Source organism: Amphichorda felina, assembly GCF_050947745.1.
Source record: "Amphichorda felina strain 45539 chromosome Unknown scaffold_3, whole genome shotgun sequence".
NCBI lineage: Eukaryota > Fungi > Ascomycota > Sordariomycetes > Hypocreales > Bionectriaceae > Amphichorda > Amphichorda felina.
In genome coordinates this window covers 2,956,702-2,970,692 of record NW_028145047.1, presented here as the reverse complement: position 1 = coordinate 2,970,692, position 13,991 = coordinate 2,956,702, and the positions used below count along the sequence as shown (strand labels likewise).

Genomic DNA, 13,991 nt, shown 5'->3' with positions numbered 1-13,991 from the left:
ATAACCACCTATATATCGATCGAGACCTTTAGCTCAGGAATCAGTAACCACCCACGTCTGCTTCACAGTAATCCCTCTATTACTCCCCCCATCAACACCGGCCTCATCGTGGCTACTCCCCCGACTACCCATATCTGCATGCGAAACGACGGCGTTGTGTTTCGCCCCCAGGGGCCGCAGCTGGTGCTGCGACGAGTCGTCGTCCAGCACCGCGAAGCCATCCTTATGCACGACCCCCACGCTCCTCACAGCTGGAATCCCTTCCTTCCTGGAGCGCTCGCCTCCCGAGATGCTATAGCGAGCGGTCCCGGTCTTGGAGTATCTCGACCGGCCGAGCAGCGGGCGAAGAAGCGGGATACACGCGAGCGTGACGCCCAGGCTGGGCTCCAGCGACGAGAGGATGAGGGCCTTGGGCACGTTGAACGTAAGGTCGGCGTAGTTGACTTCTTTGATGGAGTCGATGCGCATGGCTGAGATGATGACGGTGCTAGCGAAGGGGGGCCGGGAGGCCGGTAGGGTCAGTCTGGCGACGCATGGGCTTGTTGAACAATGGTGCATGAAGGTTGAGACTCACCATATTCCTAGGGAAAAAGTGCCCCCAATGACAAGTTTCTTGTAGAGCTGCATCTGGAGCTTCCACAGGTACGGGAGAGGCAGTAGGAGCACAATGACGTCTGTTACCAGGTTGAGGCACCCCGTGATGGTGTAGGAGAGCATCTGGTTGCCGCAGCTTCCCTCGAGGGTCGTGTCCCAGTTCAGGGCCAGGGGTCGGCAGATGAGGAGCCCCGAGAGGATGGTCGACAGAGCGAAGCAGGTAATCAGGCCGGCAGTGGACCACGCAAGGATCCTCATGAAGCGCATTGTGAAGATTCGCGTGTAGAGGAGGAGGATGGAGATCTTGCAGAGGCTGAGGCTGACGGCCCAGAGGAGCTGGATCGGTATCATCATCTGTGTGGTGAGGTTATTTATCCAGTAACATCAGGTAGTAAAATCTTGTCTAGCCAAAATGGGACGCACCTTGAGAAAGTTGACAAAGGGTTCTGGGCCATACATAGCGACGATTTCCTCAAAATGAAAACCCACACCGTACTGGAGGACGCTTACAATGGCTACGGACTGATAGGCGTTTGTAAAGACCTAGAGTGCGTCAGTCTTTAGACCAGTGGACTACATTGGATACCTCAGTATGCTGTTTCCTTACCACTGCGGCTATAATGCAGTAATCGTTGGCTTCAAGCTTCCTCCTGGCTATGTGCCGAGCCAGACAGCGGAGAAAGACAGCCAGTGTCGGCAGTATAATGAAGGTGATGGATACAGAAAGCACGGCAATCTGACTTTTCCTCTCTATGGGGAATATGACAGCGCCGCCGCCGCTAGGCGTCGTAGGCGCTGGCTGCTCTTGCGAAGCCGACATGTTAGTCTGATCAGTGGGTACTGCGAGCCTGCAGATATCCAGAATACTACATATTCTGTCGGAGAGCAGGGACCCCTATTGAAATAAGCAAAGTAAAGGTTGAATTCTTGAGACTATAATGGGAACATGAATCACAGAAACTCGAGTGCCATAGTCATTTGGAAAACGGAGGGCCCCAGTCTGGTCAACCCCTTTATTCCGGATGGTACCAAGAGCAAGGGTAGATTCCCACGGAAGTGACCTGCTGTTTTCAGAACTCACGCATCTTATAATGTATATATTGAGTAACAAAAGAGTCAAATACGTTCTGCGGCTCCTTGACTGACATGGTGGTGTGGATCGGAATCATATGCGGCCAAGTAGACGCTCGAGCGGCGGTTGCAGTCTGTACTCTGTGGTCTGCAGGGTGCTTCCATGTGAATATCTACCGGGTTCATGTCTACACGCCTTGAGAGCTACCAACAGTTTGCTAGTTTTCTAGGGGGAAGGAGGCCGACACATGTCGCTCATCGTCACAACACGGATCCCCCCACAATCTCAGGCATACTTGCAAGGCTCCCAAGTTATTATGTTGAAGGCCGCACAAAGAGGTTTCAGATATCGACATCTAAAGCCCCACAGTAGACTCTCCTACCGTAGACTCAGTCCGCTGTCGACTCCAGTGGTTGGGGGAGAACCTGTTGGTTGAGAAAATGGACCAGTCCCAAAGGCGGTCACACCCACATCATCCGCGGCTTGACTGGGGACTGAAACTGACGGGACGGGTCCCCGCCCGCCCAATACTAAATATGCAAGCTGTTCGACACCATATAACAACCGTTCCAACCAACGTTGAAATCGTAGGCTTGACGTCCGTCGGAACCAGCGGGGCCCCACCGTGTTGGCTCGTCTCCCTGCAAACGGCTGTCAGCCTATCAAGGATGTCAAGGTCGCATCTTGGACAATGAGATAAAAGCAAAAGCAACCGTAATTATGCAAGTATGCCCCCCTCTCGTGCGGAAAGACTGCGATCGCTGCTGGAATCAGCAGCTTTGCCTGCCTTGGCTCTCCCGCCTGTCCAACCTGTTGGTTCGCCTCCCTGTCAAAAGCAGCAACCAGGGTCACACTGACGGGCTTGTTGCTGCATACACGCGAGCCAGGGTCGGTATCTGCGCCGAGGAGACAAGAAAACCTTCCAATCCAGGCATCCTAATGCCCATTAATATTCCAATAGCTGCAATAATACCAGGGGCGGCATCGCTGGGGTTCCGGGATTTGTTCCAGTCCATTGCAATAATATGCAGTCTGCACCTCGGGGCCCAAGACTTGTAAGTTGTCCGGGCTAAATTAATCCCTGGGCCCTGATCCTATTCACAAAATCCCACACCGCGCCGTTCTTTTTAATAATGGTCGTTTCGCTTCTGTGTGACCCTTCCCCGCCGCTGTGACTATTCCCCTCCGCCATCTTTGGGAGAGTGTCTTCACCATGAACTTTTCCTGGCCCGTAGTTGGAGCACAGTTGCTCGTCCTCTTTGCCACCTGGATCCTGGGGAGCTGGCTCCTCTCCCCTTTACGCCGTATTCCTGGGCCAGGTCTGGCCTCGTTCTCGAGGCTTTGGCACATCATCCACATTATCAAGGGGGACCAAAACGTCGTGCTGGACGACCTCCACGAAAGATATGGTGAGTCTTGTTGGCACCCCAGCAGGCCCGTGCAAATAGGGAGTTGTATCTGACGGCGTATTGCGGGAGCAGGCCCGTTTGTGCGTGTCGCTCCCAACGAGGTGAGCGTCAGCCACCCGGACGCCATCAAGAAGATCCTCATGGGGCCCCTTCACAAGAGCAGCTTCTACAAAGCCATGGCGCTGCCGGATTACCGATATCAGACGCCCATGTCGTTGACCGACCCCATCCTCAAGAATGAGCGATCGCGGCATCTAGCTTCGGGGTGGAAGCTCGCAAACATCCTGCAGAACGAGGAGGCCGTCGACGACACAGTCCGTCTGTTCACATCTCGCCTGGACAGGTACGCCGAGTCTGGAGAGGCCTTTGACCTCGACAAGTATTTCAGCTTCCTGGCATTTGACGTCGTCGGTGAGGTCCTCTTCTCCAAGCAGTTTGGCTTCCTGCAGGAAGATAGGGACGTTGGCCATTCCATCCGCAACGGACCCTACCTTAGTGTTGCCCTATCCGTGGCCGGCTACGTCCGCTGGCTGCTTGTCGTCTTCTTCGGCAACCCCATAGTAACATGGCTCGGTGTGCTCCCAATGGGCCATATCTTCAACACGGTAGTCAGGGCCCTAGATGCACGCGTCAAGAACCCGGACAGCAGGTACGACGTGCTAGCCCATTGGTTCAGGGCCGTCGAGAAGAGCCCCGACCGCGTCACCATACGTAACATCTACGCCGCGACCACGTCAGCCGTCAGCGCGGGCAGTGATACCGTTGGGTGCGCCCTGCAGGCCTTCATATACTACATGCTGCGTCACCCAAACGCCTGGCAGCGCGTGTGCGACGAGGTGGACGAGGCCGTCAGGGAGCAGGGCATGTGCCAGGACCCCGTCGTCAGCTTCGCCGATGCGCAGAGGCTCCCCTTCCTGCAGGCGGGCATCAAGGAGGCCCTGCGGGTGTTTCCACCTGTGCCGATGGGCCTGCCGCGCGACGTGGGCGAGGGCGGGCTCGACATTGGAGGTGAGCACTTTGCCAAGGGCACTATTGTGTCTATCAACCCCTGGGTCATGCATCACAACAAGGAGATCTGGGGCCCGGACGCTCTCGAGTTTAACCCCGATCGTTGGTTGACGGATGATGCGGCGAATCTCGACAACTACTTCATGCCAGTGAGTTCTTGACCCGTAATGATACTGTGTAACGCCACGCTGACCAAGTCATCTAGTGGAGTTACGGCTATAATTCCTGCCCGGGTCAGCACATGGCCAGGATGGAGATGTCAAAAATCTTGGCGACGCTAGTTCGTGATTATAGCTTCCGGCAACAGGATCCAACACAGGAGTGGAAGTGGGAGGCGTACTTTACCATGGTCCCTCATTCGTGGCCATGCCATGTCGAGAGGCGGAGTTGAGCATGAGTGAAAGCAGTCGGAACAGATGGAGGCACGGGATTCCAGTTACCCTCAGATATAAACGTATGCCATGTGCTGCAGGGTACCTAATGTCAATATGTCTGGAATCCACCATCATGTCGTAGGTGTCCATGTCGCCTTTCCGATATTTGACTTGGTTTCTGACTCGCAGCAGGCATTCACTTTCAATCGTTACACAATGAACGTGGGTAGGTTTCTACATCCTTCTTAGAACTTGCTGAAGGAAGTAACCTCCTGTTCGACAAGCCTGCGGTAGCTTGGCTGGTTTTTGGTTACCTTCGTCACTCGACGTCCACAGGAATTGTGCCTGCTTGAAGCATCGAAAATGCTCTCAAAACCCATCTCGCGTATATACCTTACCGCGAGCCTCGAATGAAGCTTCCATGCCTTAGGAGATCATGATGCCTCTTTCAATAGCGAATTGACAGCTGGCACATGCCACCGGTGGATAGCTGAGAGAGGGAGTTGAGTCCCGTACAAGAAGTCCACTTGAAAGATGTTTCTAATCCATGGACGAATGTCGTCGTGTTCGCGAGGTGAGAATCGTATCACAAAGCGACATTAGTCTTTACCCTGGTAAGCGACAACACGAACAACATCATCGGCCCGTTCCTCGCGAAAACGGTATTAGGGGCCAGGGCGATGTCTGCGAAGCAAAGAGGCATCCATTCTGGACTTGTTATCTGATCGGAGACGCGTGTAATCAGGAGTAGAATTTCTACACGCGCTTGTTTCAGTAGACGGTATTGGCTGGTGACGGCCTCGATGTGGCGCTCAGCCATGTTGGTGTCCCCCTTGGCTCAGATCCCATGCAAGGCGTTTCCGGTTCCCGTCTCTCTCCTGGCTAGTATTACTGAGTCGACCGCATCTACCGCCGTGCCACGGCGATAGCACGAGCGATGACGACGGCCGTTGATTCGGGAGTGCTCGCCGAGCGTCGGGAGCCGCGCAGGCTGGTGAGACAATTAACCCGTCCTGCGACGTCGCGATAAGTGGACAAGACGGTCTTCAGGCAGGAATTAATATGGGTATGAGGGAAAATGTTTGAATCTCGGTAACGTCAGTCGCGGCTCGTCGAGATGGACCCAGTATTAGGCCCATTCTGATGCAGTTTGATGACGTCCTGGTGGAGATTCTCGGGCGCGACGCGGGACCTTGCAGGTATGCATGTATGCCAGATAATAGCCCCGATATTCGCAGATCTGCCCCTCGTCTGCCCCTCCAAAAGTTTCGAAGCGCCCAGGTCAAGTTGGGCATTGCCATACCACAGCATCAAATCCTCATTTTCAATTCAGTCGCCGAGATGGAGTACGATACCAAGACCCGTAAGCGACTTCCTGTCTACCTAGCTGGCGGAGCCGTCGCTGACAGTCGTGTTCACAGCCCAGTCCGTTACCTCGGACCCCAAGTCCTTTGCCAGCGACTCTGTCCGCAACCGCTGGCCCGTCATTCTGGTGAGGATGCTGATCTGGCCACAAGACAAGCCTTTCTGACCCGTGCAGACCCAAGCCATCGATGACGTCCACCGCTCCGTCTCCAAGGTTGAGGACCCCGAGAAGCAGGCCGAGGGCAAGAAGATCATCGAGCAGCTCGCCAACCTCAAGTACGAGGTCCTCCACGACCGCAAGTTGACGTACGCAACCGCCCCCTTCCCCATCGAGCGGCCGAACGAGCGAGATCTAACAGAAGCAGCCCCATTGTCAATGACCAGTTCCCCGAGGAGGTCGCCGCCTACAATAAGGAGATTGAAGACCGTGGCAACCCGTCATGGCTCGATGTCACCTGGCTCTTCTCCGAGTGCTACATGTACAGGTATGCGACATGTTCGACTCGAGAAATGAACAAGCTGACTCGGTCACCACAGGCGCATAAGCACCTTCTTCAGCCTTTCAAAGCACTGGAAGAACTATGATATCTTTGCCCGCCAGAAGATCGACACCTTCCGCACGTCGCGCAACGCTGTTCTCGAGCTGGCCACGCGCTACAGGGAGCTTGTCGAGGCTCTTCACGCCGACAAGGACGCCACCCACGATGCCGAGGCTGAGAAGGTCCTGTTCTCTGAGATGTTTGAGATCTGCCTCTGGGGCAACGCCACCGATCTGTCTCTCCTGACCAACATGACCTACGAGGACATCCAGAAGCTTCAGGGCTCCGAGGCTCGCAAGGCCGCTGAGAAAAACATCCTCATCAACAACCTTCCCGAGGCCTACGAGCTTCTTAAGAAGGCCCGTGATGAGGGTAAGAAGGAGCGCCGCGTCGACTTTGTCCTCGACAACGCTGGCTTCGAGCTCTATGTCGATCTTATCCTTGCCGGCTTCCTGCTGGCCACCGGCCTGGCCACCCAGATTGTCCTGCGCCCCAAGTCCATCCCCTGGTTCGTCTCCGACGTCCTCCCCGGCGACTTCAGCGCTCTCCTCAACGCCATCTCCAACCCCCGTGCCTTCTTCGAGACACAGTCCGAGGACGAGAAGCTCCAGGACAAGGTCCCCGTCCCTCTGACCGAGGGCGAGAACAACGACCTCAGCTTCGTCTTCCAGCACTGGGCCGAGATCCACGCTGAGGGCCAGCTCGTCATGCGCCCCAACCGCTACTGGACTGCCGGTGGCAGCTTCTGGCGTCTGCCCAAGGAGGCCCCCGAACTGCTCGAGGACCTCAAGCCCGCCGAGCTCGTCATCTTCAAGGGAGATCTCAACTACCGCAAGCTGACTGGTGATGTATGTATAATCAAGTTGTCTATATGTTTATGAAATCACGCTGACATGAACTAGGCTCACTGGGACCCCACAACTCCCTTCACTGAGGCCCTCGGCCCCATGGGACCAAGCTCCGGCGTCAACGTCCTGTCCCTCCGGACGTGCAAGGCAGACGTCGTTGTCGGCCTCAAGCCCGGACAGGATGAGGAGCTCAAGAAGATTGGCGGTGATATCGAGACGGGCGCGAGGAAGTGGGCTTGGAAGGGCAAGTGGGCTGTCGTCTGCCTGTCCAAGGCCTCCTAATCTAAAGATGATACCGGGAGACGAGACATGTTTGCTATGCTTATGAAACTATAGAACGATAGACTTGGAATGTTAAAAGAGAAGCAAGAGATTTAGAATTGACTTTCTGAAATAAACGCTTCCCCTATCAAAAATTGTGAACTGGTCACGAACGTCTCATATTTAGTTCATTTCTCGTGTATCTGGTAGCGTATTCTCTGTGAATTTGATCCTTAATTCATTCTAGGTTATCCTAGAGAAGACACTCTTTGTCGAAACGCTTGTCTGGATGGTTGATATTCCTCCGCGTCCTCAAACAAATACGTGCTGACCATTGCCTTGCGAAGGTAATGAAGTATGGTGGGCGGTAGGTCACTTAGAGAATACCGTGTGGACGACGCAATGATTAATTCTGGGGCTGCAGGGCTTCGTGGAGCTACAACTGATAGAGAATGACGAAAGTAGAGCATATATAGATGACATAGGCCAGAATCAAATTCTAGGGAATCCGTGTCCAGACTTCATGACTACGATCCACGCGCTCAATGCGTTGTGTTATGCGGCTCTGACCTCATTATCGCAACCCCAGAAGTGTGGCATTTACGGGCAGTCGAGAAATACAAAAAGGTGAAAAAGAAGCAATTTGTGATGAATCCTACCTATAAGGCCGTACGGCTTGTGGTGTAGCAAAAGGTCTTCCAACCCATGACTGGGAAAAGAAGGAAAGGGTAGGCTACCTAATCGAGCCCTAAGATATAAATGCAGCGGGTATCATATGATATCCCCCGGTGCTAAAGGACGTATCAGCCTCGACGCGTGTTCCCCGGACGCCATCCAAACCAAAATACAGAATCCGTAAAGTCCAACGCAAAATTATATATCAACATTCCCTCTTTCCTCAAATCGTTCCATCATTTACCATGCGGGTATGCCTTCGTCGGCGTCTCTACCCCATCCGCCGGCGCCAGCATCAGCGCTTCCATCTTCCTATCCGGTTCCCCATAATCGTCCTGGGTCGGGTCGCCTCGTCCGTAGTAGTGGGCTGAATTTCCGCCTTCCACTCATCCGTTGCCTGGATAACAGGATCGAGGTTCTTTTTGGCTTGTTTGCATAGCTCTCCGATAGCCAGAGCGTGCTCGCTGCGTGGAGAACTTATCAGCGATCGGCGTTGTTTTTCTTTGGGATAGCTCTCTTCTCATCAATACTAGGAGCGAAGGGTTCCACTGGCAGGACTAGGAGAGAGGCTCGACCAGCATAACAGAAGAACGCGCAGTGCAATGAGAAGTGATGAAATTGACGATCGATTGATTGATCCACCCCGATGTGTGTTGTTGTTGTTGTTAAGTTAGGGGGGAGGCCTGCGGCTATTTTAAGCTAGCTATCTGTGTACCTCTTTCCTTCGTCATAATTGTCGCCTCAATCCTTCCTAATTAGGCACAAGTGACATCTCACGAGTCAAGCCCGATGTGTTGTTTTGTTTTTCGTTGGGGTGGGAAGCCCTCGCCATTTTAAGCTAGCTAACTTTGTATCTTTTTCCTTTACTACAATTACTACCTCACTCCTTCTGAATCAGGCATAATTGGCTTCTCACAGTTCAGGTGCCAGGAAGTATATGATATACGTATCCGACAGCGAGCGAGGCTCAAGCCAAGTTAAGGTGGCGTTCTAACCGTGGAAAAGTAAGGGGTACAGGTGGGTAGGATGCCTAATCGTGCCCCAAAATATACATGCAGCGGGTGGCACGTGACAATGAGTATCGCGAGACGAGGGAGGCACGAGGAAGGGCGTGGGAATCAGGTCTCTTGAGGAAGGAGAAAGGAAGCTAGCTACAAACGTGAGGTGCGAAGAAGGTGAGGTCTGCCTGAGATGCCTGAGGCACCAGCTTTTCAACAATAAGAGCGTGGTCTCAAGCTTTTTTGGAACTTTTCAAAACGCTCCGTACAGTGTAGTCGCAGACAGGCGAATGGGAGACTATGAAGTCGAGAGTGTTTATTAGCATGTATAATGTATCCGTAGATTAATCTAATAATAACATATTCTATTGGCTGTGGGCGGTATGATAGGCCACCATGCGTTGCTTCTCTATTTGAAACTTTATCCGTATCCATGGTCTCAGAATGTTTATCGTTCAACGATTCTCAGATGCCAAAATCTCCTAAGAAGTAAACCTCATTACTCAAAACCAAGACTGTAATCTCCCAGGGCTTTTGAAAGTATCACATCGATTGCACACTGTTTACAATACCCATGGTATAATACTTTCCATTAGAGCTATTTACTCAAAAATTGGTATCCCGCAGCAGCCACAAATCCGCCCAACTTATAATACTCCTACACACAACATCTCGATGGCACTCTGAGTTCAAAATCTTCCGCAACAACCTTTCTGAGCCAAAACACCTTAGAGTTTGAGACAAGAGCAGCAACAAGCCACCCAGCGCAAAGCTTAGACCTTCTCCGATACGGGTGCTGTCTCGGTGGGCGTACCCTCACGCTCCTTGACATGGAACTTGGCCTCAATGTCGCCGGCCTCGGCGCGGCGGGTGACGGCGCTGGAGACGTGGGTCTTCCAGGCGGGCGTGCCGAGGTAGGGGATGCCGTTGGGGTCCTCGAAGATTGACTCGGTCTCCTCGAGGGTCTTGCCGGCCGTCTCGGGGAAGAGGAAGAAGACGTGGATGAACATGGCAATGAGGAAGACGCCGAAGACGACGTACGTCTTCCACATGATGTTCTCAAAGGCCTCGGGGACGAAGAGTCCGAGCGCCGTGTTGAATGCCCAGTTGCCCGAGGTGGCGAGGGCAACACCCTTGCTTCGGAGGGAGAGGGGGAACAGCTCCGGAGGGTAAGTCCAGGAGACGGGTCCCCAGGTGGGGGCATAGGAGGCGACGAACAGGTAGGTGCAGGCAACCATGGCCTTGGCGGGGGCGCCAGTGACCGACATGGACTGCGACGCAACCTCGGCGTTAGGATTAGGCTTACCATACTTTCCGAGGATACCGGCATTGGCCATCATCCAGCCGCACATGAAGAAAGCGCCGACCAGGAGAGTAGGACGGCGGCCCCAGCGGTCCATCCACAGCAGAGCCGGGACAGTCATGATAACGTTGATGACATAGTTGATCGAAGAGGCGAGAAGACCGGCGTTGCCGCTGTATCCCGCCATAGCAAAGACATCGTTGATGTAGTACATCATAACGTTCATGCCAGTGAGCTGCGACCAGATCTGGGTGAAAAGACCGATCATGGTACGGTTGAGCATGCGGGGCTTGAAGAGATCCAGGTAGGTGACATCGGCGTGGCGGCGCTCAAACTCGCACATATCCTTGATCTCCTGCAGCTCGGCCGTGACGAAGGGGTGGGCGGGGTCTCCCTTGCCGTGGACGAGGGTGAGGACGGCGTGGCAGTCCTCCCAGAGGTCCTTGCGGGCGAGCCAGCGGGGCGACTCGGGCAGCAGCATCATCATGAAGAAGAGGAAGACGGCAGGGATCATCTGCAGGCCCCAGGGGAGGCGGAACGAGGTGGTGCTATAGGTGTAGGCGGTGTCGCCTCCGATGAAGGAGGAGCCGTAGGACATGTAGTACATGATCAAGATACCCCAGGTAATAGCCCATTGCTGGAAGCCAATGAAGCGACCACGCTTGGAGGGGGGCGAGATCTCGGCGATGTAGACGGGGACCTGGGCGGACTCAATACCGACGCAAAGACCGTTGATGACGCGACCAACGCAGAGCATGGCGATGTTCTGCGCAGCGCAGGAGAGGACGGAGCCGATGATCCTGGGGTGGCTGTTAGTGGGCATGTCTCGTGAGATGGTGGAATTACCCGATTAGGAAATCGATGCTTGTCTCGGGGCGCTTGGCAGGTCTAAGACCTACACTGCTCCCTCCAACGACATGTCGTCCAAAAACACGGGCCCTGATTGTCTTGGAACTCACCAGATGATGCAACCGAGCATGATAGACTTCTTACGGCCCAGACGGTCGGAGAGGGGGCCGGAGATGAGAGCACCAAGCCAGGAGCCAGCGGACATGGAGGCGGTGATGCCGCCCTTGACGAGCGACCTAGGGCCGGAGCAATGGGGATTGTTGTTGAAGGGCGGGCCCTGGTCGCCCTGGTTGAAGTAGCATTTGAAAGCCTCGGTGCCCAGCTGGGCGGAGAGGGAGGAGATGTCGAAGCCGAAGAGGGCGCCGCCCACGACGGACACGGCCGCAATGACATAGATGTTGCCAATCGCCATGGTGACTGAGTTTCCCTTTGGGCCAGCCTCCTATGCGATAGTACTATTTGGATCCTTGGCGGGGAAACAGAGCCAGCAGATGGGAAGGGGGTGGCTAGGGGTGGACGGGTTCTGGGGGTCTTTATATGCAAAGGGGGCATTGGGGAAACACGGCCGGTTTGGACTACCAGACCGTGGTAATACTCGTACCACGCACATGCCCGACAATGATTGTCCATGCTCCCAATGGGCCGATGAGAACGGCGTGTTGCCCCAGGCTGGCTGGCAGTGGCACCGACATCCCTGGTTCCCATCCTCGTCCCCATCCAAACGGGCGAGGCTAGAAGCGGGGACGTGGGCGTCCATTTGCCCATGTCGGAAATGGCATGGACTGCTGGTGGTGTGGGAAGGTGGAGATGGGCTGTAGGAGGGAAGCCTCGCGGTTGGCTGTGGAGAAGGCTGGTCAGACTGTTTTTCCCTTTTTGTGACATGCTGTTACAGATACTTGGTGCCAGACTTAGCAGCTCATCACCTCGGCCATGACATGACAAGGCTTGGTGTGAAAGAGAGCACTAAACGAGGCGCCAGGGATGCCGTGGAACAGACAACCCCTACACCGGCGCAAAGCAAAAAGGGCTCGGGGAACGAACGGGTGCGCCGCGGGCATTGAGAGCATCAAGAAGCGAAGAGGTATCCTAGGTAGGCCTCAGGGTGCACGGGAATTCGAAGGCAGACGGCAGTGCGGAGAGCAGCACGCTGGTTGGCCCCGGGGGGAGTTCGTGGTGGTCACGGGGTGTGGGGAGAAGGTTCATGAGAGGGGGTGCGAGGTGGGATCGTCGCGGGTTGGTGTAGCAGCGCCCAGGGCCTCACGTTTTCAACGCCGAGTATTTGGCCGTCGGCTCGCCTGCTGGCTGGTGCTGGCTTGGTGCTGGCAGTGCTGGCAGGTGCTGGCCGGTCGTGCTTGCTCGCCCAGCGGCGGCTGGCAAGAAGGTTCAGAGCGCTCTCTCTCACACATGACCTACACACCGTGTGCTCGGCAAGACATGCCGCGCTTCCTTCGTGAGCAAGAGCATTGGCACTTTCCTTCCCTCGAGGGAATCGAGACTGGCCCTCTAATATTACTGCCTGGCAACTAACTCACCCCACGCTCCTCCAAGTCGCTCGTTGACATTGAGCCTTCAAGCCTCGTCCGACTGTGGAGTACTCACCCCGGCTGGGGAAAGTTGAAAGCCGGCGAGCCGCAGAGTTCAAAGGCTTCAAGCTGGCGGGTGGCTTGTCTAAAATGTCTTGGCCCTGGAATCGCGCCTCTGTTAGTGGGTGCAACTGGCCAACTGCCAGCCCCGGTGGCTTGCAAAACCCGAAATCCTTGGACTTGGAAAGCCGCTTGGCCATGCCGTCATGCCGCCATGCCGCCATTCCGCCGAGGAAGCGAGAAAAAAGCCTTCTCGGAGAATAATGACGTTGGTGGACGGGGGATCGTGGGATTGGGCGTTTGACGGCAACGGCATCGAATCATGGATTTCCTCGCCCGTCCTCTGAGACAACGTGAAACCATCAGGACCAGAATGCGATGTCCGTATTACGAGTACAAGTACGTACATAAAATAAAATAAAAAAAGGACGCCCAAAGATGCAGCTTGGGGAAGATTGGGGCACGAGTGTCGATCAGGGTGCAGCGCGCGCAGCCTCTGATGAATCGGGCGAGTTTCTCTTGTTGGTGCCCTCATCCTGTGCCACCACACGTGAGGGGGCTGCTGCAGTGCTGATGGATGCATTGTAGTCTGGGCATGCAAGATCCTCCATGCCATTACGAATCCATAATACCTATTATTACCATGTCCGATGCCATTTGGGATTGCTCCCACCGCCCAGAGGCCCGTCTCCACAGAAGGTCCGATGGCCACACGCCACGAGTGCAGAATAGACATCATGGCGAAGCGCAAGTGGAGAGGCAGGAAAAGCCCAATATGTAAACATGGCCGTTTTCGAATTCCACACCCGGGCACAGCGCTGGGAAGCCTACAACATGTGGCGCCGAGATCCGAGATGCGTCCGGGACACCGAGAAGCTAGTTAGAACACTCTGTCGAGCCGTCCCGAAACAAAACACGTCTTCGACTCATCCTCGTCGCCGCAAACAGCACACATACTTTTGACATAGGGTTTGCATCGGACTGCGGAGCAATTGTCGGGTCCAAACATGTCAAAAATGTCAAACATCAGAGAGTCTCGAGGGGTCCAGGTTTGGCCGCTCAACTATCCGTATGATGGTGCTCATAGGCTTAAGCTTATCCCCACACCTGCCC

General features: G+C 54.8%; 4 protein-coding genes across 4 annotated transcripts; 2 read left to right on the top strand and 2 right to left on the bottom strand.

Moving 5' to 3' along the window:
* Window positions 1-33: 33 nt before the first annotated feature.
* Window positions 34-1,414, bottom strand: ACO1O0_003616 (uncharacterized protein; the record flags this gene model as incomplete). Its single annotated transcript, XM_083193064.1, has 4 exons — window positions 34-487; window positions 575-948; window positions 1,018-1,137; window positions 1,202-1,414. 4 exons carry the CDS (start codon window positions 1,412-1,414, stop codon window positions 34-36), a joined length of 1,161 nt encoding a protein of 386 aa, XP_083052121.1.
* Window positions 1,415-2,879: 1,465 nt separating this feature from the next.
* On the top strand, window positions 2,880-4,244 carry ACO1O0_003615 (cytochrome P450; the record flags this gene model as incomplete). The annotated part of the gene is made up of 2 exons (XM_083193063.1): window positions 2,880-3,075; window positions 3,148-4,244. The coding sequence occupies 2 exons, from the start codon at window positions 2,880-2,882 to the stop codon at window positions 4,242-4,244; spliced, it is 1,293 nt and encodes a 430-aa protein (XP_083052120.1).
* Window positions 4,245-5,574: 1,330 nt separating this feature from the next.
* On the top strand, window positions 5,575-7,491 carry HRT2 (putative methyltransferase; the record flags this gene model as incomplete). Its single annotated transcript, XM_083193062.1, has 8 exons — window positions 5,575-5,583; window positions 5,607-5,656; window positions 5,696-5,820; window positions 5,879-5,949; window positions 5,998-6,128; window positions 6,188-6,307; window positions 6,360-7,209; window positions 7,264-7,491. The coding sequence occupies 8 exons, from the start codon at window positions 5,575-5,577 to the stop codon at window positions 7,489-7,491; spliced, it is 1,584 nt and encodes a 527-aa protein (XP_083052119.1).
* Window positions 7,492-9,916: 2,425 nt separating this feature from the next.
* Window positions 9,917-11,707, bottom strand: HGT1_1 (general substrate transporter; the record flags this gene model as incomplete). Its single annotated transcript, XM_083193061.1, has 2 exons — window positions 9,917-11,246; window positions 11,406-11,707. The coding sequence occupies 2 exons, from the start codon at window positions 11,705-11,707 to the stop codon at window positions 9,917-9,919; spliced, it is 1,632 nt and encodes a 543-aa protein (XP_083052118.1).
* Between the last annotated feature and the right edge of the window lie 2,284 nt (window positions 11,708-13,991).